This window comes from Struthio camelus, chromosome 14, assembly GCF_040807025.1.
Source record: "Struthio camelus isolate bStrCam1 chromosome 14, bStrCam1.hap1, whole genome shotgun sequence".
Taxonomy (NCBI): Eukaryota; Metazoa; Chordata; class Aves; order Struthioniformes; family Struthionidae; genus Struthio; species Struthio camelus.
The window spans coordinates 1,350,522-1,374,183 of NC_090955.1; the positions used below are offsets into that span (position 1 = coordinate 1,350,522).

Sequence of the window (23,662 nt, forward strand, 5' to 3'; positions counted from 1 at the left end):
CTCCAAAGGTTCTCCGAGAAAGCTATAAGGCATTCTCTAGGGCAGAAAAATACAGCTTGTCAAAGAGGCGGATATTTTGGGTAGAGATTAGGAACTTGGTCTTTTCTCTTTACATACTTCTTATATTTAAGACAGATGTTGCCCTACAGATTTCAGCACGGTGCTCTCAATTTACAACATTGTAAAGAGGAGGAATTAGAGTTGGCTCATCTGAAGATTAATTAATGTCTATGCACATTACACATAAGACTAACTGGGTTTGTTCTTCATTGTAACCCACAGTGTGATCCTGTGATTATTTAAAAGTAAGCTCTAAAGCTCTTCTCTAGAGCTGACGGACCGCTGGGGGTTGACTGGCTCACACATAAGTTCCCACTTCAGTCTGGATAGTCCAAGTCGGGCTAATAGCTGCTGAGTCTGCACTTTGTTGGTCTTTAAAAGAAGCGCCCGTAAGTAGCAGCTGGAGTTTCTTCCAGCAAAGCCTCTGGCTGCAAGGCTACGCTTCTACTCGCAATATTTGAAGCAACCTGGCTAAAGCTTTTATAAAAACAAGATGTAGTGCTTAAGCAACTTGTGTGTCACGTGTTACAGCTTAAGTTGCTCTGCCTGATCAGAGAATTTACAGAGCAACTTTCTCACCGTCCCTTCGAACAAGGCCTGTGCAGCGAGCGTCCGGGGCGATCCCAAGTCGGGAATTTACTGCCTCCCAACTCAATGATTTCACTTATAAACGCTTTGGATTTAAGCTGACAAGTTCCTAATAGGTGGGTAGGAGAGTGACACAAAAATAAGTTCCTCAGAAGAATGTAAAGAACAACAGCTTCTGAGCTGCAGGAGGATCTCACGCATGGAGAAGGGAGGCAGGCAGAGGAGGTAGACTAACTGCCCCATGCCGTCCTTGGAGTGTTTCTACTGAGACGAAGGGCGTAACCCACCCTACCAACAAATGCAGTATTATGAGTGAAGGCACAGAAGGACACAGAAAACATTTCCTGGCTTAGTTTTCCACGTGAGTGTGAAAGGGGATATGTCTACTTATACCGTTCCTTCCATTTCGAAGGGTTTCAAAAGCATTTGTAAGGTACACCCAAGAATGACGCAGGCAAACAAAGAAACTTCTGGTTGTAGGATCCATGCTAGTTCTGTTCTTATATGAAAGAAAAAAAACGTGAAATTACACTGCTCAGTGTAGGACTGTTGGCAGAGCAATATTCACGACACAGTGGCCTCACTTTCTGCAGTGGTAGACCTGAGGTGATGAATTTCATACTTATCGTATGGGACCGAGGCCTTATTTCTCCCTATGTCACAGATACCTCCCTAAGGGTCTTGCACCAGATTTAAGAAGCAATTCAGCATACCGCGGAGAACCCTACCCAGGCTATCATAAACTAACCCGACGCTTCCACCCTTAGAGAAACCTCCAAGACACATCCATCCTTCTCCTATTTATCTTGCAAGATCTAACAGTTAGGACAGAACATAAACACCAGCAGGTTTCCAAGTCCAAGCTCAAATTTCCTGCCAACAAGAACAGCTAAAAAACAACTTATTTCTCTTTCTTTCTATGGCAGTCATTCACAGAGCTTTCACTAAGCATCAAAAGCATTCTATAATTTCTATTCCCCTGCCATTTACCACACCAAATAAGAAGCAGGTCTTCAAATTTAAGAGGGGATTACAGCTTGGTACTCATTTTACTCTCTCGCGTAGGGAGATGAGTGAGGACTTTATTAGCACTGCTACCAGCCAAGAGAGCATCCCTCCTCGTCTCCCAAGTAGGCTGTTTGTAACTTGCTCTCTCCCTTGGTGCTACTTTACAGCCTCGGCTTCCACAGTAGAAGCTCCTCGGACACAGCTTGGCTTCCACTCAGTAGTTATTAAATCACTGGCCTCAATCCTTTTGAGACAACAGCTAATTTTGATCAATTGCTTAACCATTTGATTTGATCCCAACCCGCAGGCCTCTAACACCAGACCTCACAGTTCTGAGAGGGTTAAAGACTATTTTTTGCTTGGTAGAAAACATCCAGCTAACAGGAGGACAGACCTATCACAGTTCTGGGCTCCCCCCCCCCGCAGCAGAAAGGAGTTCAAAAGGTTGAAGCTCAGATGCCTTTTTCATGGTGATTTACATTGGCCCAGTATGTTTTGCTTTACACACCAATTTCAACACAGCTGGCCTGAGTGTGCAATGAGAGCTGTAACCACCATAGCCCAGGGACCACACAAACGCCTGAGAAAATTGTTCCACCTTGTTTCCTGATGTAGCACCTGGTGCTGTCTTGATTATGCTCTTCTAAAGCAAGGGTAGTTTTACACCTGATCTTGGTGAACTTGACTGATATCCTGATCTGAAACAGCGTGAAATCAAGCCACTGGAGTTCATTTAAAAGCTTGGTATTAAATAGATTCAAATCTGCATCCTACTTTTAATGGACTCAACCAAGAAATGTCAAACTGCTTCAGAATCAGGATCTCTGAAAGACGCCATTCAAGCACCACGTTAAGACCCCTTCACCAAAGGCGCTTGTATCTTCAAGAAGTCTTGGGGTTCAGAGGCGAACACGTCTGCAGTGGAAGACGCCACGCACCAAAGACTGCTCCAGGCGGCACGACAGTTTGAACCCACGCAGCCTTGACCACGGCCTGCTGGAGAGCAGGCAGGAAGGGGAGTCCAAGGGAGATTCCCCAGACTTGGCTATGGGACTTATGTTTAATATCCCTGTATTAGGAGATGCATAGAAGATGGTCAATCTAGTATAGAGGCACCCAGATTTCTACTGACCTACATTTCTACCCTGGACACCTTTACAACATTAAAACTTCCAGTATCTTTGTTTTTTTGTACTTCATTTCTCAGTCCCCTTTACATTCGTTCTGTGTCTTTCCCTAGATAATTTTTTTATTTTGCTCACATCTCTACTTTACTCTGCAGCGTGTGTGAGGCCAAAAGTGCTATATCATAATACCATTCGCAGCTCTCTTGGACTATCTCCTCAAGGACTAAAATATCTGCATGCTGTCCTGTTTGTCCCATTAAGAGATGCATTTGAATTGACACTCTAATACAAAACCCTCATCTTTAAGAATTTAAGACCAGTCACAGAATTGGGTATGACTTGATGGGACTGAAGAGCCTGGTGTCAGGACAAAAGACCTGCCCTCGACCGATCCAGGCAAGCTTCAGAACATCTGCAACGCCAAAGGCTTTTCTTGCATATTTATTTCATGTTTCAAGGACCGATTCGCCGCTCTGAAGAATATTTGTTTAATTTTGGCCACCTAGAGTGCTCTGGACACCTCCATCCTTCCATTAGCAAGGCAGAGAAGTTTGGCTCCTAACTTTGCTGCCTCAGTCACAACCAAGGTAAATGCCTAAATGAGATTGCTTGCATCTCTTATTACATTGGTGCAAAGAAATAATGTAGTCTGCATTAAAAAAACCTGTTTTTTTTGGAGAGACATTAGGAATAGAAAACATCAAGTACTGAATGAGGAAAACACGCATGGATATGATAACATGGAAGAAAGGGAATTTATGTTTTAGCAAAGACAGCAAGGACCCAAAAGTCAGCCTCACTACACAGCTAGGAAACAACCTGTTTCACACATGGCATGGTGTTGCCCCATGCAGAGCAACAGCCTCACAGAAGCAAGGTTTGGGACTCGCAAAGAGACGGGGGACATAACATCAGCCAGGCCAGCCCAGTGCACACCCAGCCTAGGCAGGGGCCTTCCCTCGCCCTGCAGGGAGATAGCTATCTACCGCTCCAGCTCAGTAATATTTAACAGTCATAAGCAACTATGGAAAGACAGAGGGAGCTTCTTCCATTTCTCTTCCAGTGCAGTTGTATGAAAACTAATATGCCTTCTGGAAGTTTAGCATGTTTCATTTCTTGGGTCGTAGCACACTCCTATCACTTCAACAGCATCTATTTCTGCATTAGAGATCATATTGCAGTTGGTTGGTCTTCTGTTAGAGTGGGAAGTAGGAGGTTTGCCTTTGGTATGGCAAGAAGCTGTAGCATTTTGCAGTTTGCCCAGAACTCAGCTGCATGGTGTGTTAGTCTAAGCGGAACTCCTGCAACTCCTCCCAGTTCTGAAGCAATTCCATTTTCAGCTAGTGCCTCCAGAAAAATAATACTTTAAACTCTATGGAGAATAACATCATAGTTATGCATTTATTTGGAAGGACAAACTCGTAGTCTAAATAAACTCTTATTGCTAAGATGACTTTTATTGAAGAGCTTAATGGAAACCTTCCTTTTTTGGTTGATATTTTTAGCTTACACTTTGCCCAATTCAATGTTTTGTTGCAATAGTGAAAAACTATTACTGTACCTCTGGGCTTTGAAAGTCAGATACATGTTAATAAAAGAGGACATAGTAGACGGGAGACATTACCCAATATGGAATGAAAATCAACTGCACTTCGCATGTTACAATCTCAGTGTAGTAATGACTAGAAAAATGTTGCTTAAAACACATTCACATACCTCCCCCCCAGCTTTAAATCCTCTGCTGCAAGATATTCTCACAAAAGCCAGTACGAAATACACTCACTCAACACGTTTTATGATAAGCATCTGTTCAACGATCACAATTGCCACTCCAGACCCCTCTTGGACTGTGCTTGGAGAATACAAGTCTAAAAGGATGTTAGAGAATCTCATCATTTCCCTACAGAAATGTGTTTTTATGTCCAGAGACAGGCACGGCCTAAGCTCTCCAGAGTTATTAAAGCCTTTGGAGCATTATCTCCACGTTCACAGCCCTGCGTTAAGCTGAGACACCACGCACTGTTACTTGTGTTTTTACCTTGAACTAGTCTAGAAGGCTTAGCTGAAAACACTCGCTAACTTGCGGTGAAATGCAGTCTCTCAACTTGAGCACCTTATTTTCTCACAATCACCCTAGGACGCATCAAGCCCAACTTTCCGAGTTGCCAAGAATCCAAAGTTGCTTGGAAATCAGTGGCTCTTACTGCTAACAGAAAAAGGGCATTTACTTATCTTGGTGATTCAGCACAGCTTTTGCTGCAGAGGGAGGAGGAGGGGGAGAGAAGGTAAACCCTCCTGGTGGCTATTGGATGGAGGCAGTAGAGATGGCAGGAGCACTCAAAGGACACCACCTCGGTCATCCACCAAAGGATGCCATGATGCAACTAAGCATTGCGGCACAGCTAGGCTAGCCTGGAAAAGCACTACAGCTTTTCAGAAAAGCACTACAGCCCGCGTGGCACTTACCCTCTGCCCTCCCGCAGGCGCGCTGTCGACGGCTCCGTTGGTGGACTCGGAGGGTTTGCTCGCAGCCAGGGTTTTGTCTTGCCGCTTCTCATCCTCCTTCACGCTGCCACCTTGCCCGGGGAGCGCGACCTCACCGACGCCCAGAGCATCAGCTTTGTATTTCTTCACAAAGTCTTCCATGACCTTCACCTCGCCCTCGGCGAGGCCGCGGCAGTGGGAAGGGTCCTGGTCGTAGATAGGGAGCTGCCTCATCAGCTGCCTCCGCCGATAGTATGCCCCCTCCGTGCCCGCCACCGGCTGCATCTCCTTGGGGATGAGCTCCATGTACTGAATGGCCTAGGACAGAGACAGGATCACAGCGTTACCCTCGCAGGCATCTTCCTGCAGGCAAACATGGCCTTTCTTCGCAGTGGGGCTTCTGCAAACAGTTGTGCTGCTCACAGTACGGACACACTGCCAGAAAACACGCGCCTTTCCCACCAAACTGCTCCATCTCACACTTCAGAAATAAACAGCTGAACCTTTTCAGTTGCAATTATCAGCCAGGCTGTCAATAATCACCTGCAGTTTTCATTACAGGGTGTTTTTACTGAGTGCCACCAGCACAGCTGCCCAGGAGAGCAGGGGAACGCCTCCCTCCACCTCTCACACCTATAGGCCCCGGTTTCCCGCAGCCGGTGCCGGGAGCACCTGCCTCATCCCCACCGTGTCAGATGAGCCCTTGCATCTCTGTGCAGGAGCGAAGCAGAGGGAAGGAGGACCTCATCCGAGACACACGTCCCCATCAGGCTAGATAAACCTGGATTCCTGCATCCTGACACGTTTTCTGATTTGAACAGAAACCTCTTCCTAGCTTCAAGGGTTCTTGTCTGGATAAACAAGATACTCTAATTGAGGTCACTGGCTGCAGAGAGATCTCTTTCAAGCAGTAATTTCTTCATGCAGAAGTGCTCCTGCCAAGCACAATATTAGCATCATGGCTATTCAATACTCTATATGAATGCCGTGCCTTGATCTTTAGTTTTGGATGAGCAATCAGAGTGGAACACGTGCTCAGCTAAATTACATCTCAGCAGCCAGAAGGAAAGTGAGTGCTTGTTAGAGCTCTGCACCAAGCAGTGTTCGGTTTTTGTGACTAGGAATGGCTCAGGGCTCTCACTGTATGAGAAACAAGTGGCCTCACCTTTTGAATTCACACAGCTGCATGCAAGCGCAGACACACACATCCCCTCCCAGCTGTGCGAACTTAAATAATATAAGGCAGCTTTGATAGCTCCATCTGATTTCCACTCGCTTAACTAGTCTGCGTCCAAATCTCAACATACCCTCCCCTTGCTGACATCAGGAGGCCACCATTCCAGGTAATTAGAGAAGACAACGCTGAAAACCCACAAATATCAAAACAAATACATTGACAAACCCAAGAGCAGCCAGTTTCATATTCCCCTTGCGATAGGTGCCGGCGTACTTTGGGCAACAGATAAAAGGCTGTAACAGGAGCACCCGGCTCTCTTCCTAGGGCTGAGCAGCCGTGCACAGGGCTGCCAGCAGCCAGCTGGCCACCGGCCACCAGGACTGCGAGCCCGAGGGCACGGCTATTACAGGCCACGATGGAGAACGGCACTCCAAGGCTGGCATGCACAGCACTTGGGTGAGATGTTCATGAGCTGGGCAGGTTAAGAGAAAAGGCTCTAAACCAACTAGCAGTCAAACCTTAATTCTGGCTCTGCCTTTTACAGTTCACATAAAATCTTAATCCATGAAAAACCAGTAGTCAGATGACTGTCGAGTCTATATCTCTAAGACCAAGAGCCACCAATTTTACTGGACTACTGATTTTGCAATAAAGGGAAGGTATTTGGTTATAGATGCCTTATAAGGTGGGAAGCAAGTGTAAACAAACAGTCTGCAAAGTTAAGTCTCCAAGTGAGCTGGCCACTAGCCTCTACCTTAAAAGCATGGTAAACAGTCATCTTGCAACAGGTTTGTCCCAGGCTGGATTAACGTTTGCAGAAAGAGAGGGTCCATACAGTTAACTTTTTTCTGGCTTGGAGCTTAAAGGAAAGGGAGTTTCCCACTCAAGGCATTTTTCCTATTGTAGTGTGAAGAGCTAACGGGCAGCCAGTTGGCTGCTTGCCATAAAGTTTTAAAGACCAGCATCCAGCTGCATTAGATTTGTTTCTTACTTGGTCAGCATTTGCAAATTTAATGTTAATGGAATGGAGGAGTGATTAACTGTTTACTGTACATATCTAGTTTGACAGAGTCTTTTAAATCCAGGAAAGTTAACATGACATTCAGCACTGAACAACTCATCACACTTGCACGAAACTTCAAAGTCAGCTTCCATTTCAACTACTTTCAGCCAAAGAGCAGTATTTCAGGGCTCCTCCCTCTTTCAATTTTGCAACAGCCACAGATAAATGATTTAACAACCAGGGCCTCTTCCTTGTTTCAGGGAGCACATGTTAATGGTGCCAGTTATGACACTAGACATCAGAACTCAGTCTACCATGCCACCGTGCAAGCAGATGATTGGTGTCTGGAAGTTTACTGGGCTGCAGCCTCGGGCTGCTCAGCAGCAACCGCTTACAGAGCTGGAGGGTGCTGTAAAAGTGATCTGCTACAAAGATGGTTTTCACAGAAGTCCAAAGACCTAACAGGAACTACAGCAAAAAAAACCCCAAAACACTCATCCCAGGCCTCACACAGATATCGCCCTGCAAAACATACTGCCATCAACATTTGAGAGTTGGAAAAACAAGCAAAAGAGTCTAGATGCTGTATAGTCACGAACACTGCGACAGAGGAAACCACCGGGCCTGCTGACGGAGGTCTGCTGCAGAGAGCACACGCACAGGGAGAGTAAAATGGTACATCTTAATGGAAGAAATTCGTAACTCGGAACAAATGTGCCAAGGCTAATGGACACTTACACCAAGCTACAAGAACAGCAAAGTGCCAGCAGATGCATCTGAGACATCTTGTTCCACTCTGGGGCCAGGCCCTATGTTTTTAATACAAAATGAAATATAAAAGCAAAGTCAAGTCTTTTTCAGAGGAAGAATTATATTGGTCAGAAGCAAGATTGGCACAGATATTCAGTATGATTTCACTCCCTCATCAAGGGAAAGCTTGAAGTTATAATTGCGGATGTCAGAAGAAGTGTCTAGAGAATAGATCAGAAAAACAAAATTCAACCTGACATCAAAAACTGAAATGAAGGATAATAAAAAGTTGTTTCTTTTGCTGCTATAGTGTATTATTACTGTCAAATGCTTTATGATGTTGCCCTAGCTCAGCTAATTTTGAGGAAGAGCATTTTAAGTTTTCACCACTGTTAACTACTGAATTTCTCAGGTATTTTATGAACTGGTCTCTTCACTTTCCCCAGGGATGTTAGTATTCACTTCATAACTTATCCAGGCACAGCTTAATGAGCACAAGTTCTGAACTTCCTCCTATTATCGGACCATCCACTTCATGACAATAATATTAAAAAAAATCCCAAGTTTCCACTTTGCCTTCAGAAGGAAATTACTGGAGGTAAGTCAGTTGTGCACAACAAGCTTTTTGGCAAAAGTCCCTTTCGAACCATCACGAGAACTGTTGACATCCAGAATTTTTCCTGAAAGTTTGTCAAGCTCATCTGTCAGCTGAAAGTTATCAAGCATGTCTTCAAAGTTAGTGCGCATTTTTTATTTGAACTAAGATACCTTCCAGTCTTTTGAGAGACTATATCAATTTAGAGATAAAAACTTCAGAAGCTTCCACGAAACATATCCATTCTGAGCCTCCCAACCTGCCAACTCTGCAGGAATCCCATTGGAGTGCTCTTTAGGTAGCTGAATTTAAGGGGTATCGAGCTCGCCTGCACACCGGGAGACGCTCTGGGCGTCTGATGCTGCAGCGGGGAAACCCACTCTGCATTCACAAGCGCGTCCTTGCAAGAGGGTGCATGTCTCGGCTCAGGATCATCAACGAAGAAAGTAGCACAGAGGCAGCCGAGCTCGGGCTTCTATCGCTGAGTGTAAGAAAAGGGCCCTGTGCCCTGAAGGTGCCAGCTCTGTTTGGCAGCTGGCTTTCTCAGCAGTAAAAACTGAGTTTCTGATAAATCTGGAACTGGGCAGGATGCTTAATAGATCATGTTGGAAATCTGCCATTTCCCAAGTTGGATAATTGCCATTATTGTTCTCTCGATCCCTCAACAAGTTCCCCAATTCCCCCTGGGACCTGTGGAAGGCAAAACATTGGTTAAACAAAGATTCCAGCTGTTCAACCCAAAAAAAAAAAATAAGGGGGGGGGAAGCTAGGAAGCTACCAGTAGTAGCACTATGATTAAGTGGCAGTCCTGGTCCCTCGTTAAAGCACAGTGGTCTGTTCTAATTAGCACCACGAGCTGATTACATAGCTACACACCCATTCCAGTAGGATCTGCATGCCCCCTTCCATTCAGCCTGTCCAAGAGGCTGAAGACAACTGAGCTAAAGGATAAATCTCCAGTCTGTCACCCTGGTTTGTAGCTGCATGCAATTTCACATTTGTTTCTCAATTCTTCTTTAAAAAAATCTGGTTGCAATTTCAAACAGCTTTAAACTATTTCTTTTTAATTTGAAGACCAAAAGCTGTCCACTAATGACAGTGTAATATGTAATGTTTTTAGTACCACAGCAGAGTTTAAAAGCAGTTAAATACTTTCCCTGAAGAAGTCCTCTGCTGGCTAACTTATTTCCACATGCCTAAAAACACTTCCATTTGTTCCCTTAATTGCATTATATGCTCGCCAAGACCAAATACTAGGCGCAGGACATTTGTTTGCTTTCAAACCATCCTGATGGCGTGGAAATGTTGCTCTCTGCCCTTTCTAGCCTGAGCTCCTTCTTATTTGGTCAAGACTGTGTTTAGCTGTAAGAAAAAGAAATCCCATCTCCAGTGGTGAATTTGGGAGGGGTTGCTTTGCCAGCAACCTTATGCTGTGGAGATGGGCAGAACTAGTATCCAAAAGCTGGAAGCCGCATCCAAGATGCTTCTGGCTACAGACATCCGTCCAGTTCTCTCTCAGGTTAGTCTAGTTATGCTTTAGTGTATATTGTCCTAATGGGCTTTTACGTTCCTCTTCCCTGGGGAAGGAAGCTCCATAAACTCAACCCCAGGCCCAACAGCTCCAGCTACTAAAAATCCAGCAGAACACTAGAAAAACAGAATCACAGGAGGAGCTTGGAACAAGCAAGACTGTACCCTAACACACGCTCTGCCTACAGCGGGTTCTCTTTTAGGGCCCAAATATATTATTCTGCAAACTGTGCTAGGTTTAGATTTAGAGCCAACACTTGTTGATCTTGTGTTGGGGAAACTGAGTCAATTCCCTGCCCTTTACGTCCCCGTCTCAGCTGAGGTGACATGGAGAATCAGCATGAACGCCACGGGAGAGGGGACAGTGCCTCCCTCTGCTCCCAGCCGGAGGCCGCGGCTCTCGGCACAAGTCATTCCTGTAAGTCATTCCTTCTGTATCCCAAGGGGCAGTTGGCATACTGCAAACCCATGCTGTCCGTAACCCGGCTCTGGGCTGGCAGACCTTCTCGCAGAGACGACGAGGGGCTGCCAACATATTCCCGGGACAGGCAGTCAGAGAATCCCTCTCATTCCTCCGCTGTGATAATGAGCCCTTTAAACACGCCGTCTGAGGTCAGCCGCTCTGATCTGTAACGTCAGATGGCTGTGCTGAGCTACTGGGTGAGGATATTTTCCGTTGAAGTGATGCCTTTCCATGAAAAGAAAAAGAGCTTGATGGGGAAGAGACGTCAGTTAAGCTGTTTCAGCAGCTCCCAGAGCATCACTGTTTCTTAGGATTTACACCAAAGCCAGCCACACTTCCCAAACACCTAATACTGCAACGCTTCAGTCCAGCTGGAGAGCCTGGGGCTGGGAAAGAGCTGGTTTGCACACATCTGAGCTGTGAGGTGGGAAAAACGCAAAAGGAAGGGTAGGAGTAGAAGCCTCCTCTTGAGGAGGAGATCTCTACCTGCAGCTTGAGCCTTCGGGGATGACGGCCGCCTTCAGAGCGCAGGAAGAGCCCTGGGACAGACGCATGCCATCACTTGCTTACGTGGGTTTTGCAAGCCTCGGTGAGGCAAACACTGCCTGTAGGCCGGCTGTTAAGTCTTGGCCCCATTTAGATATTTCTACGGAAAGTTAACCCAAAGGCCTAGGTGATACCGTATTCAGCAGGAAATAATTCTGCATTCTGGGGAGGTTTAGGGCCATTCAGTGATTTGCAGAGGTACAACTGAGCACTGGTTACACTCCTGGTTAATGAAAACAGGCATGGCATCTCAAGTTAAGTCTAGCGTTATTGATGTTAGCAAGCAAAGAAAATGACTATAAAGATAATTACTTCTCCCTTATCATTAAAGCCCATTTTCATAGCATTCAAACAGAATAATTTGCAAATGCTAAATCTAGCACTTTGTGTACAATCTATATGCTGCATTACTACTCTCTGCATTGATTTAATTTCGCTACTTTCAAGACATGGACTCAAGTATAATTTACTGAAGCATTAGCTGAAAAAACCCAGATTACTAAGTGTCACAGTTAACTGCTTCCACCTACGCTGGCCAGCATTGCAAGACAGTCCCACACCCCAGATTTGCAGGAGACCGGCCCTTCAACAGGTAACTCGGGGCTTCCGTCACTTGGCGGGATGTCAAAGCCACAGAGGACTCCTCCTCCCCATTTTTTCCCCAGTTACAATACAATCCTGAAGATAAACATAAAGAGTTAAGACTTTGCTAAACCACCCAAAAAGCTTCTTGTTTCCACCGTTCCTCCTGGAAGCCTGTTCCACCCCCTCATTCCTTTAAGAGCACAGAAACAGATCTCTAAAGTGAATTCACAGGCAGTTTGGGCTCCATGGTCCCTGTGCCTTGGCCTCTAGTTACACAGCTTCTCTCCCTCTTCGGTGACCTCCTCTGGGTGTATTTAAGGCGAGTGATCATATCCCACCGCAGACTTTGTTATGCAAGGCTCAAACATCCTGCAAAGGCCTGCAGGAATCACTTCCACATATAGTTTGGGTTTTCTGAGCTTAAAAATGCTTGTGTGGGTTGCGCAGACATTATATAATTGGCAGGACAGCAGAGATAGGTTCTTTTCTCAGCAATGTTTTTTTTGGGCATGAACTACACTGATGTGGCGAACTTTCTAGTTGTAAAACACATTAAGACTTCTCCTGAAAGTGTAAGCAGACCTAGAAGAACCCAGCAGAGGCAACCAACTCCTCTCTGCTACCTACTTTGGTTATTTATGTGGTTTTCCCAAAATACTAAACATTATGTGCGTTTTTGCTCTGTGAGGCAAGCCATATGTTTTACTATTTTTCATGGTAACTTAATTCTAGAGCTGAGTTATGTTCTCCAGGAAGTGACATTACCAGCCAAACCCGTCGCAGGTCGCCTTACCAGCTTTTGGGTCAGTCCAGGCGGAGCCCATTCGTAGGTGATGGTGTCGAAGGTTGGGTCTTTGCGAGATACAATGGGATTGGTGATGATCATGCGGTTTCTTTTGTAAATGCGAACTCCGTCACCTCCTTTCACCCTGGCGGTGAGCGTAGCATACTTTGAATCTGATAGCAGGCGGCCAATTTTCCGATCATCTTCCACGTCAGAGCTCAGGCTGTGATCCTCCTGGCTGCATTTGCATGACTTGCATATTTTCCTGCGGGTGACAAGTGAGATCATCCTTTTGATATAAGCTGGACTGCAGGAGGCATGCGATCTTTTGAGGGCCCAGCCACCAAGCTTCAGTCATTTTAAAAGGTTAAATACAAAACAAGGTTGCGACACAAGACAAAAGGCTTTTGTGGCATGAACCGCATTTGGGAACCCAGCCTGACACGGCCCGGAGGGATTCGCAGCCGTGTGGAATACAGAGCTATAAAACCCTAAGCGCTATCCCAAGCAAACGACAGCAGCAACGCTGACAGACCGTTCCTACCAACCTGCTGCAGGGAGCCGTTAGCTCCCATCAACTTTGAAGGGAAGCTCAAAGGCATTTTTAATCTTCCAGCTTCACCACATAGCCTCCAGCTGTAAAGTGTTAGCCTTTGTCATTACTGCGCTTTGTACTGCATTAAAATGGTGGCTTCCAGAAGTAGAATTGATATCTAAATGTCTGCTTTAATTGTAATGGCTATAAAATAGAAAGTAAGTCTATGAAGCCGTTGTCTGATGGTTAATATTTCTGTAAGATTTTAAAAGCAAAGGGGCAAACCAATTCTGATGCAACCCCCAACTATTTCAGCATGATTCTTGAATAAATCTGATTCAAACTAGCCTCTAATGGAATCAATTAAAAAAAGAAAACAAACCCATAGCAACTGAACCAAATAAGCTTTTCAAAGTCTGCATTTCCATGCAGCTTAGGTGTTGAAATCAGGACCCCAAGGCTGCATAGCACAAAATTAAGTGCCCCCACCTAGAAGCCTGCTACGACATCCCAGCACGCAAGCAGCATACCTGCGCAGAGACCGTGCAGCACACCAGCGCACAGAGCTCGCGGCAGCAAGCGGCACAGCTCACAGCAAACGCATCCAGACATCTCAAAGAAACGAGTACAGTATTTTGCAAGACAATCTCAGAGGACATTAACTGTTGTTAAATTGATGACATCTGCACATAACCCTTCTACTTCAGAAGCCCCATTTGTTTTTATTTTTCCCTTCTCAGTTTGCCAACAAACAGGACAGGCCAGAGGTTTACTGCTGCATCTCAGAGAGGAACATGCAGCATTGGTTGGCTTCCATCAGCTACCGATATTAGTGGCTATTTGCCAAAATTCATGTTTTTAAGGGGAAAATGTGAAAATAAAATATCAAAGCGTTTCCGGCACCATGCGCATTATTGCGGCCATCGCTGAGCTTGGCACAGCTAGTAGCAGCAGATGCTCTGCTGCTGCAGCGCCGAGCTCCTGAAACAAGGCCACTTTTTGCTCGACTTTTGCCAGCTATCCCAGGCACGCGCGCCGCCAGGGACGAGCGTGACGGCGAGGCCCGCTGCGCAGCACCCGCCACGGGCGCAGAATTATCCCTTCGGTTCGCGTTTCCCCCCTCAAAAGCGAGCAAGGACAGGTTTATGTCTCTAAGCAGTTTCCAAACGCTCTGGCAAGCTCGGGCGGCACAGGGTTTGTACTGCGGCGTAGGGCACGCGCTCCCCGCGGGCACCGCTCCTGCGCTGTGCCCCGTCTCCGGCGGGGACGGAGGGACGACACGTGCCGAAAGGCACTCGGAGGAGCACGTTACAGACCAAAATGCACTTCCGCACCTCAGCCGCGGCGCGTTTCACCGGGGAGCACCGGCAGAGCCTGGCCTGCTCTGGGACCGAACTAGCCTGTTCGGAAGGAGGGGGGGAACAACCTTGTTTTGTTGTACAGGTCTCCAGCTGTTGGGCACAGTCTTACAGGAGGTTTTACAGCACAGGCTGCTGCATCCACAGCCGGCAGCCTCTTCGCGGGTGGGGAAGCCCTTGGCCCCCCAAACTGGGGCAGCGTAGTCTCATGCATCGTGCAGACTTACAGGAACGGTCTGAGCGTCTGGTATGAGTTTCAGTGTAAAAGCAGAAAAAAAATAAAGCAGCATGGGGTCCCGGGGCCGGACCCCCTCTGTGCACGTCCCCCTCCACAGCAGCAGCGGGTCCGCGGTGCCGGCCAGACACCGAGCACAGCACGGCCCCTTCCCGGTTTACGTTCATCTCAAGGACGCTCAAAGCTGAGCCGGCAAAGGCCCCCGAAGCTGGCTGGAGCGGCAGCACACGGGGACGGCATGGGCACCGCGCGGCCACATGCTGGCCCGTGGCCTCAGAAGAACGGCGACGTCCCCACAAAGCGTCTGTGACTCGTGCTGAGGATGTAGCTGCCCGTCTCGCAGGGGGGCACGGCCGGACCTGGCCCTGCGCCCCAGCATGTCCCCCTGGCCGCTTGCCCCTGCTACCCACCAAAAGCCTCCGGGAAAGGGGGGAAAAAAGAAAAACCCACAAAACTAGACACGCATGCATCACAACAGCAGGGCTCTGTCCGCCTCCAAAGGAAGGAGGTGGCAACCGTCAGGGCCGCGTCTTCAAACCCAAGTCAAGGTGAACGCCCCGCGCCCTTCGGACCGTGCCCCCAGGCTGGCAGCCAACCCGCCGGGGTTTCCGCGGAGCAGAAACGCGGGCTCTGCCAGGCGGACGTCCCCGTCCCCATCCGAGGGGGCAGCTCCAGGCCCCCGCGGCGCTCAGGGCCCCGGGCACAGCGCGAGAGCGGGGCCCGTCGGGGCAGACGTTACCTCCAGGAGTGCGGCTCGAAGCCCGCGCACGTCCCTCGGCAGCGGCAGCACGGCCCGCCTCGGCCCGCCGGCGGCTGGCTCCCCGACATCTGGAAGAGAACAGGACACGGCCGTTTGCCAGGTTTCTCTGCAAGGCGCCCCGGGGTTAGGGTGCTGGGAGCACCTTCTGCTCTGCAGAGCAGCTCCTCACCGTCACCCCTTGGGTGCTGCGAAGCCCCACACCCCCCCAGATCCCCCCGCCAGCCGTCAGGGCAGGCTGCTGGTGTCCTCGGGAACCCCCAGGTGAAGCTTTTTACCTTGAAACGAGCAAGACTGCACTTCAGGGGCATAACGAGCCTCAAACACCGTCAGAGGTGCTGGTCCAGGAGACACTATCAAACCACAAGCTCACCCCCAGCGCTGGCAGCCCCTTCGGTTCACTCAGATACTAGGTTTGGTGCCGACCACATCACGAATTTGTGCAATCTGGTGAGACTCCGCAGCACGTCGTTAAAGCCAAAAACGAGTCATCTGCAGTGCCACCATCAGGGCCCCCGGTGGCCCTCTGTGCTGCATCCCCAAAAGGGACAGTCCCATGCCCAGGAAGTTACAACCCGGTGAGCAGCACCCGTACAAGACGGACGTGTCCTGGGCACCGACGCTCCCTGGCAGGTGAAGGGGTACCGAGCCGCCGGGGCTGCAGAGGGGTCTGGCCCTCAAGGGCGCTGCCTGCACATGCAAACTTGATTTAGTCCACGCATTTGCGTGTTGTAATGGTCTTTCATTACAAGACCATATACTATACCAAACAATATTCATCATGCCTCCTTCCGCCACAGCTCCTAGTTTTTTGCTGAATCTCTGCCAGGCACAGAGATCTCCATCTGGGAGGCAGCACGCAGAGCCAGCACCAGCACCTTGCCCGGCCATGGGGCCCCACAGCACCCCAGCAGCCCTCCGCAGCCCACCTCGCCCTGCTCCCTGCTCCTTGCCGAGCTCTCCCAGTGCCTCCTGGAGTCACTCACGAGCGGGGCATACGCAGAGGCCTCCTCCGACATCAAAACTCACATTCCACAGCTTGCAAGAAAAGGTTATTTGGTGACATTTGGGTATAAAGGACATTTAGTCTACTTGGAAAATCTAGTATTGCTAATGAGAATGAAGCCGTTCTAAACAGATGGCTCTAAAAACTGCAGGACCCTGGACTGCCAGTTTTAAGGTATACTACAAGCCTTTATAAGCCTTTTTTTCCTTCAGAACTTTAAGTCTGCATACAAGACTGCTCATCCTTGAGAAATAGAGTCCAAAAAGTACAAAATGGTCCATTTCAGCTCTTTTTTCCCAGAGGACTGCCATTCATTTGTGCTCAGAGTTCCCCCAAAGCTTCATCTTCCCAGGACATTTTGAAAGCATTGAGTTCAGCTCCTGGGGCCAACCATCAGTCAAGCTCTCGTACGCTCACACTCCAGCAGGACAACGCGTGATGGTGAAGGGTGGCCCAGCAGCAGCATTCCAATTTCACACATCATTCTTATGGTTATGTCCCAAAGGTTTCCTTCCTCCATCAAAAAAAGACTACAAAAAGACATATTTATAGATATGGATAAAGTATTTTCTGCTGTACCACCTCAGACGCAAAGCTCACTTATTTTCTTATCTTCAAGCATGTCACTGGGACCTAGCATTTCTCACGTTGCTGCCATTGCAGTATAATGGGACAAGCAAGTTTACAACATTACTGTATCCTTGTTTTGAAGAACACACACAGCAGACTAAACTTAGGGGCCTTATCTCATTACTCACTGCAGCTAGAAAACACTGTATTAGTCACTGAAAAAAAATCTCTCGCCCCAGGAATTCATAACTATATGGCTTAAAATGGTCTTAACATGCACTCGTGTGTGTGCACACACTCCCCGCGCCTCTCATATCCACAGAATAGGACATTTCTAATTCAGATCTGAGCCAGCGCTCCAGAACAGATAAAGGCATTTAAGTTCCCTGCAACAACCTCTTAGATATCTACACACAGTTCCAAAACTGACAAGATCAGCTGATTTTTTTTTTTTTTTTTTTTAAATCAGCTCTGATCTTACTGAGTCAGACAGAAGCTGAGTAGAGGCAAGGGACCATGAATGTTTATTCAAAATACAAACATCTGGATTAAATAATGTCATTTAGAAAAATTACATTACAAAGCCCAAACAGGAAAAAGCAAATGGTAAAGCATGGTCAGCAGCCTGTCCCTGGGACCACTGAACCAGAGAACTGGATACTTCAGAGTCAGCAAGTGAGAGCATCAATGCACAATTCTGGAATAGTGGGTAGCCTCCAGCTCTGAGCTCCTTATTAGAATTTAAACCCAATATTTCACTTTATTACTTGAGGTTTTTTGTTTTTTAATCAACTTAGTAATTTATTACACTGGTCTAAGTATGACTGTTGTTTAACGTTTCAGGTCCAGGTTTGTGGTTAACTTCTCTTTACTCAATCTAAACACCATGGAAGTACCTACTAAATCAATACTCTTCAAAACACCTAAGTATCAGATCTCAAACACAAGCTCACACTACTTATGACCACAAAAGTTTAGGGATCATACAGTTAACTTGGGTGATATCTGCCAAAAAGGCCGTTATAGGAGCCAGCAGCCAGACTACCAGATCTGAGTTAGACACCTACCCCAGCCATGAAGGCACGTACTCCCAACATGGCCGCACAATGCCATGAACATGACTGACTGTTGCCCAAGGCAGCGTGAGTGTCCTGAAACACCATTAGTGACTTGCAGAGCTTCAGGTCAACAGGATACTGCCCTACACCACCAGGCACTGAACAGCCCACAATTCACACAGAAGAGAGGTCTAGGGGCCCTCACTCAAAGAGGCACCAAAATTTATGGTGCTAATAGGTTCTTCAGCCAGCGCAAACGCCGTTGGGGACCTGGGGTACGAGGAGGTACCAGGTGTGCAGATACAAACACAACTCATGTTGTACAGGTTGGCTGGGCATGGCTCAGCTGCAGGCATGCAGCAGCCAGGGTGGACCTGGCAGCGGGCCCCAGCAGCATCTAGCCCCCAGCCCTTAACCAGCCCTTCCAGTTGCAAGACGGCAGGGTGAAACCTTGCATTTTCAGAGATCTCGCAACACCCGCCCCCGGCAAAATAAAACACCCTCAGAAAACGCTTCTTCTCGCAGGGCCCATCAGAATAGCGGAAGCAAGGCGAGTTTCACCTTCCCACCTCCGACTTGGCAAGGTGGCTCTGCCAACACCACTCCAAGGGGTTTGTTTCTAAACTTTCACTACTGCCTAATCAGTTACACATTTACTCAGCTCAAATAAATATAATAAAATACATCAGATAGTGAAGTCTCAGCTCTTTTCTTAAACTGCCATTATCATTTCATCTGCAGAATTAAACCCATCAGCATTAACAGGCGTCCTTGCCTTTGAGCTTCAAAACAAAGGCTGAGGATCCACTTTCTGAAGAACAAATGAAGGAAGCCCAAGCCACCGTGTTTGCTCACATACAAATTCACATGACTTAATCATCAGCCCTTCAATTTGTTTAATTGTTCTAGCCAAGGCTTAATTTGTATGCCTAAGCAATCAAACTCTGTATCCCCTTGGACACTCTCACCTGCAGGTTTCAGTAGCTCGTCTCACTGCTCCTCACGGTGCACGCTAGCTGCAAGTCCAGAGCTACAGGAAAGCATGGGGGGGGGGGGGGGGCAGAGACAGAATAGCGCGAGGGGCTGGACCTGGCACTTTAGAGGCTCTCGGAAGCAACACGTGGCTCCCGAGATGGTAGAGGTTCCTCCACCTTTGGCCGCAGAGGCTTCCAGAGAAGGGGTAGGGACCGGGCTGGTGGCTCACCTCCGCTGCTGCCTGCGCAGGACTATGGTGGGCTCAGGCGACCCCGTAATGCTTCCAGGGGGCTGAGCACACCAAGCCCCCAGTGCATAGGAAGGGGCACCACTTCGCCTCTACTTTTCCAGCTGCGTTTTTTCCCCTCTGAGCCTGGACCTCTCTGGGCAGCAACTCCCCTGCCGACGACTGGCAAAGCACAGTAACGTCTCTGTATTTGGAGGACAGACTATTTCCCTCTTCCTCAAAACTGAAGGGAGGTTAGAGCCACTCTTTATTTCCATCTCTGTGCAGGGGCCAACCATAACACGAGCCTCTGCCTGTTTTCGGCTGCCTGGTCAGCAGTGCTTCCTGCCCAGATATGGAACGTCTCTTCGCAACTCGCAATTCGCACTCTTAGAATATGCATAAAAGGAGATTTTTTTAAAAAAAGAGATGCATAAATAAGACATGGCAAAAAACCCCAAACCAAGCAAGATAATGTGAAACAAATGCTCTCTATCTTAGACTCCACCTATGCCCAAGACCATTTCAAAACACGCTATTAAAAGAGGAGATACATCAGATTTGAAGTGAAAAGAGTTTGAAGAAATTTATAATGCCTTTAAAAAATGCCTATGTCAACAAACTGCTTGGAAGAAAAGCAAGTTCTGTTCACCATGGCTAGAGATACAATGCATTTTAAGATCTCTATTTTGGCTTTTTGTATGTTATAGCATTCTTGCCATTAAGAAAAGAAAGCTAGCCTGTGCAGAGGAAATTCTTAGCTAGTGAAATGACAGAAAATTGAGCCCATTCTACCCACAAAAACATCACAGAACAATCCCAGAAATATGCCAGCTTCTCAGTGTTACACCATGGTTTGTTACACTGGCCAAAACCAGGGCCATCCTAGACACTGGCAAGTTTGCGAAACAGTTAGGAAATAGCCAGCGACAAGCCAGTAGGAAGAAACTCCAAGACGTGGGTCCACCTTGGGTTAGAGTTCAAGAACCCCTTTGGAAGGGAGCAGTGAGGTTCGAGGGCAGGTCTGGCAAGACAGACGCCTGGTTGGAACTTGAGATGAGTCAAAGTTCAGCTCTACTAGCCTTGCTCCATTCACAGCTCAGCTGTGATTTCAGGAGGTTTTTCCAAAGTACTGTTACCCTCTGACCAGTCCAGCACCCCTTGGCCAATGACCCTTTGGCAAAGCTTCCACTGGCATTAGTTTGACGATGGAGTTCGTTGCGAGGGGATTGTCCTTGAAGGTACGTGGAGGAAACGCTGATCTCATTCACATGACTCGCAAATCCTTCTATGCAACCTTCTTCCCACTCTCTTCCCACCAGTGGTTTTCAGCACCAGATTTAGCATATTAAGGAAGAGATACTTCACTGGAAAACACTGACCCAGGCATGGTCTGAATACTCCTGTGGTAATAACCACGCCACGCACAGGCTAACAAGCCAGACTTCCAGACCGTGGGCAGGCTAAGCACAGACCTCCCGGCACTGAACAGATGTACTCGTATTGTAAGCACAGGCCCTCAGAGATTACTCCACCCTTTCTAGCCTTGCGTCTTCAGGAACAGGCACTTTCCGCTGTCACGTAATTGGCTCTTACTGGATGCAGACCCTGTCAGGAGACATGGCTTTGTGGTCTGCATACATCCAATCTAAAGCTGCAGCGAGAACAGCTCAGAGGCACCGTCAAAAGCACCAACAGTCCTGTTGGCTGAGATCTTTCTGCCGACAGCGATGAACAGGCAGATACGCTGTGCGGGAAAGAAGAATTAGTCTTGCGATGTACTAACTTCACTGCTTCGTATCGCCATCGAAGTACAGGGGTGACTGGCACACTGCACCATGGACACTAACTCCAGGGCAGATCCAACTTGGGATCTGGAGCCACTGCTTCGCAATACTTTAAGATTTACCAGTAAAAACGACATCCTGGGCTGTACAGCAGAGCTGACTCATCTCAAAATCCCATTTGGGGGAGTCAGGGGAAGAGGGAAAACTTCTCTGGTTTTCTTTTATACGACAGGAAAATCCCAGCCTTCTCCTCCTTTGCCTCTGTCTCCTCCATTTTTTTCTAGAGATCGGCGGCTCTGCGCTCTCTACTCACTCGCACTGCAGCACACTGAATCCCTTATGCAGCGGGGCAAAAATACAGCTGTGAAATTGGACTCCTGCTCCCTGCACGGAGAGCCGGGTCCAGCCTCTGGAGAAGTGGTGAGGTAAAGCAGTATTTTAGGACGTTGACCACTCAGTTTCTGCGGGCTTTAATACGACAGGGGAGCACAACGTTTCAAGTTGACTCTCAGTAGCTCACCAAGCCAGGATGTTGCACAAAGTTTTCTGTACTGCTAAGTATCACTGTCAAACCTTTTACCTGCTCCTTTCTTACAAGGAAAAGCAGCACTGAGTTTCTCTCCCACATTAAATTTGTTGTTCAGCAAGGTCAAACTGCGGTGCCTCACTGCACATACCAAATATCAAAATACATAGGCTACATTCACAGGTGTTGAACACATTTGCAACAAGCGTCAAACCTATGACCTGTTGTCCCCAAAATGTACAACAGCCAAGTCCAATATTAGATAAAATCAATCCAGTTGCCTGGACAGCGCTGAAAAGGCAAGTTTTATTCTAAGCAAAGACAAGCAGCACAGCTTTAAGACTACTTCGTTGCTTTTGAAGTATTCACTAAGCAACAGTCATCGCAATGTTCAGATCGTTTTACAACAGCCATTGAATAGACATGATTGCAAGTGAGTTACATGGATATCTTCTTTGCAAACAAGATGTATTGAAGATGCAGTGGAAAACAATTTTGTCTAGTAGCAACGTGCCAGATACTCCATGAAACAATTTTGCAGGTTAACGAGTAGAAGAGAGGTAATGTTCACATGACATGTAAAGGGTGCTTAAGCAGCACAGCTAGGGAAAGCTAACTTGTGCAGCAGCGGAGCACTGCTTTTGCAGAGAGGTTGGTTTATTTCAGGTCACTCCCAAATTGGGAGGCTGCGCTGCACTTCCGCGATACAGATTAACCTCCAGAGTGCCGTTAGCGCTCGATCCCAATATTCTGCTTTCCTTTAAGGACCTCGCTGAGCTCCCGAGACATGAAGGGAATCAAGCGTAGTAACAGCAGATCTGTATCTGGCCAGCTTCATCCACCTTTGCTGAAGAATTTGCTACTGAGGTTGCATGAAGGGAAACAGTCTCGAGTCTGCCGCTTGTTTTTAAATGATGCTTAGAGCTTTCCTCCTTTTCTTTTCATATTAGACCACTAAGACTAGGCTGCTCCTTATGCCACCTCTCTGGCCATGCACAAGGCACAGGCCAAGATGGACTCGATAAATTCATTTTGACCTCCAGCAGAAGCATGCTATGTGTAATGAAACGGCAGCACAGACCAGGGACTTGGTAAAGCAACTCAAAAACAAGGTGGAAACAGGAAAATGGAGCCAGCTCCAGCTGCAAAGTCATTCATTGTAACAAGAGGACAGAACCGAAATTAGGAGTTCCTTATCTGATGAGGGAATGCTTAAAACATGCCCACTTGGAAGACCTTTATTCCTCATTTCTCCTGCATATCCACAAGGATTTCCATTTAACCATGAAAAAAATTAAAATAATTCCACAGATGAAAAATACCCTGAAAGGAAACGAGCATTTCCTAGCAGCAAGGTTTTGTCATTAATTGTACATTCACCACGTGAGAAGTGTGCATACACCAGAAGAAAACACCGTATTAGTGGTGGTAGCAGCACTGGTAACAGGCTACACTGATGGGGGGAACTGCCCCAAGGCATCTATGGATGAGCTTACTCGTTGCACTGAGGACTCGGGACACAGAAGCAGAGCACACCCACAAAAGGGGGTTGCTGCGGGAAGTCTCAGCTTCCCGAGTTTTCGCTCTGCAACAGACCTAATCAAACTGAAGAATAATTTTGGCCGTACTTGTCTACCTCCCTCCGTTGGCTTTAAAGAACATCCCAGGCAGTAAACACGCTATGTTCATGGGGATTTTCACTCCTGCTCCAATTCAGGGGCTCCATCTTGAAGGGTTGTGAACCTGGAGGGATCGACAGTCTGTACCTGCTTGACAGATGGGCACAATTTGGCTGAGACATTTTCTAGCTGCCTGGACATGTTAAAAGGGAAAGAACCACCTACTGCCAGAAGAAATTGCTTTTTTAAAGCAGGATCTTGAAGAGCTTCAGCCTCCAAAAATAACACAGAATTGACCCTTTAAAAGCTC

At 47.5% G+C, this 23,662-nt stretch overlaps 1 protein-coding gene across 1 annotated transcript in view; it reads right to left on the reverse strand.

Moving 5' to 3' along the window:
• LMCD1 (LIM and cysteine rich domains 1) overlaps positions 1-23,662 on the reverse strand; it is a 41,003-nt gene that overhangs the window by 6,079 nt on the left and 11,262 nt on the right. The window contains exons 2-4 of the mRNA XM_068907193.1: positions 15,568-15,656; positions 12,710-12,965; positions 5,250-5,585 (exon numbers count right to left, since the gene is read on the reverse strand). Of these exons, the coding sequence (XP_068763294.1) occupies positions 5,250-5,585; positions 12,710-12,965; positions 15,568-15,656 (681 nt within the window). The remainder of the gene's footprint in view (positions 1-5,249; positions 5,586-12,709; positions 12,966-15,567; positions 15,657-23,662) is intronic.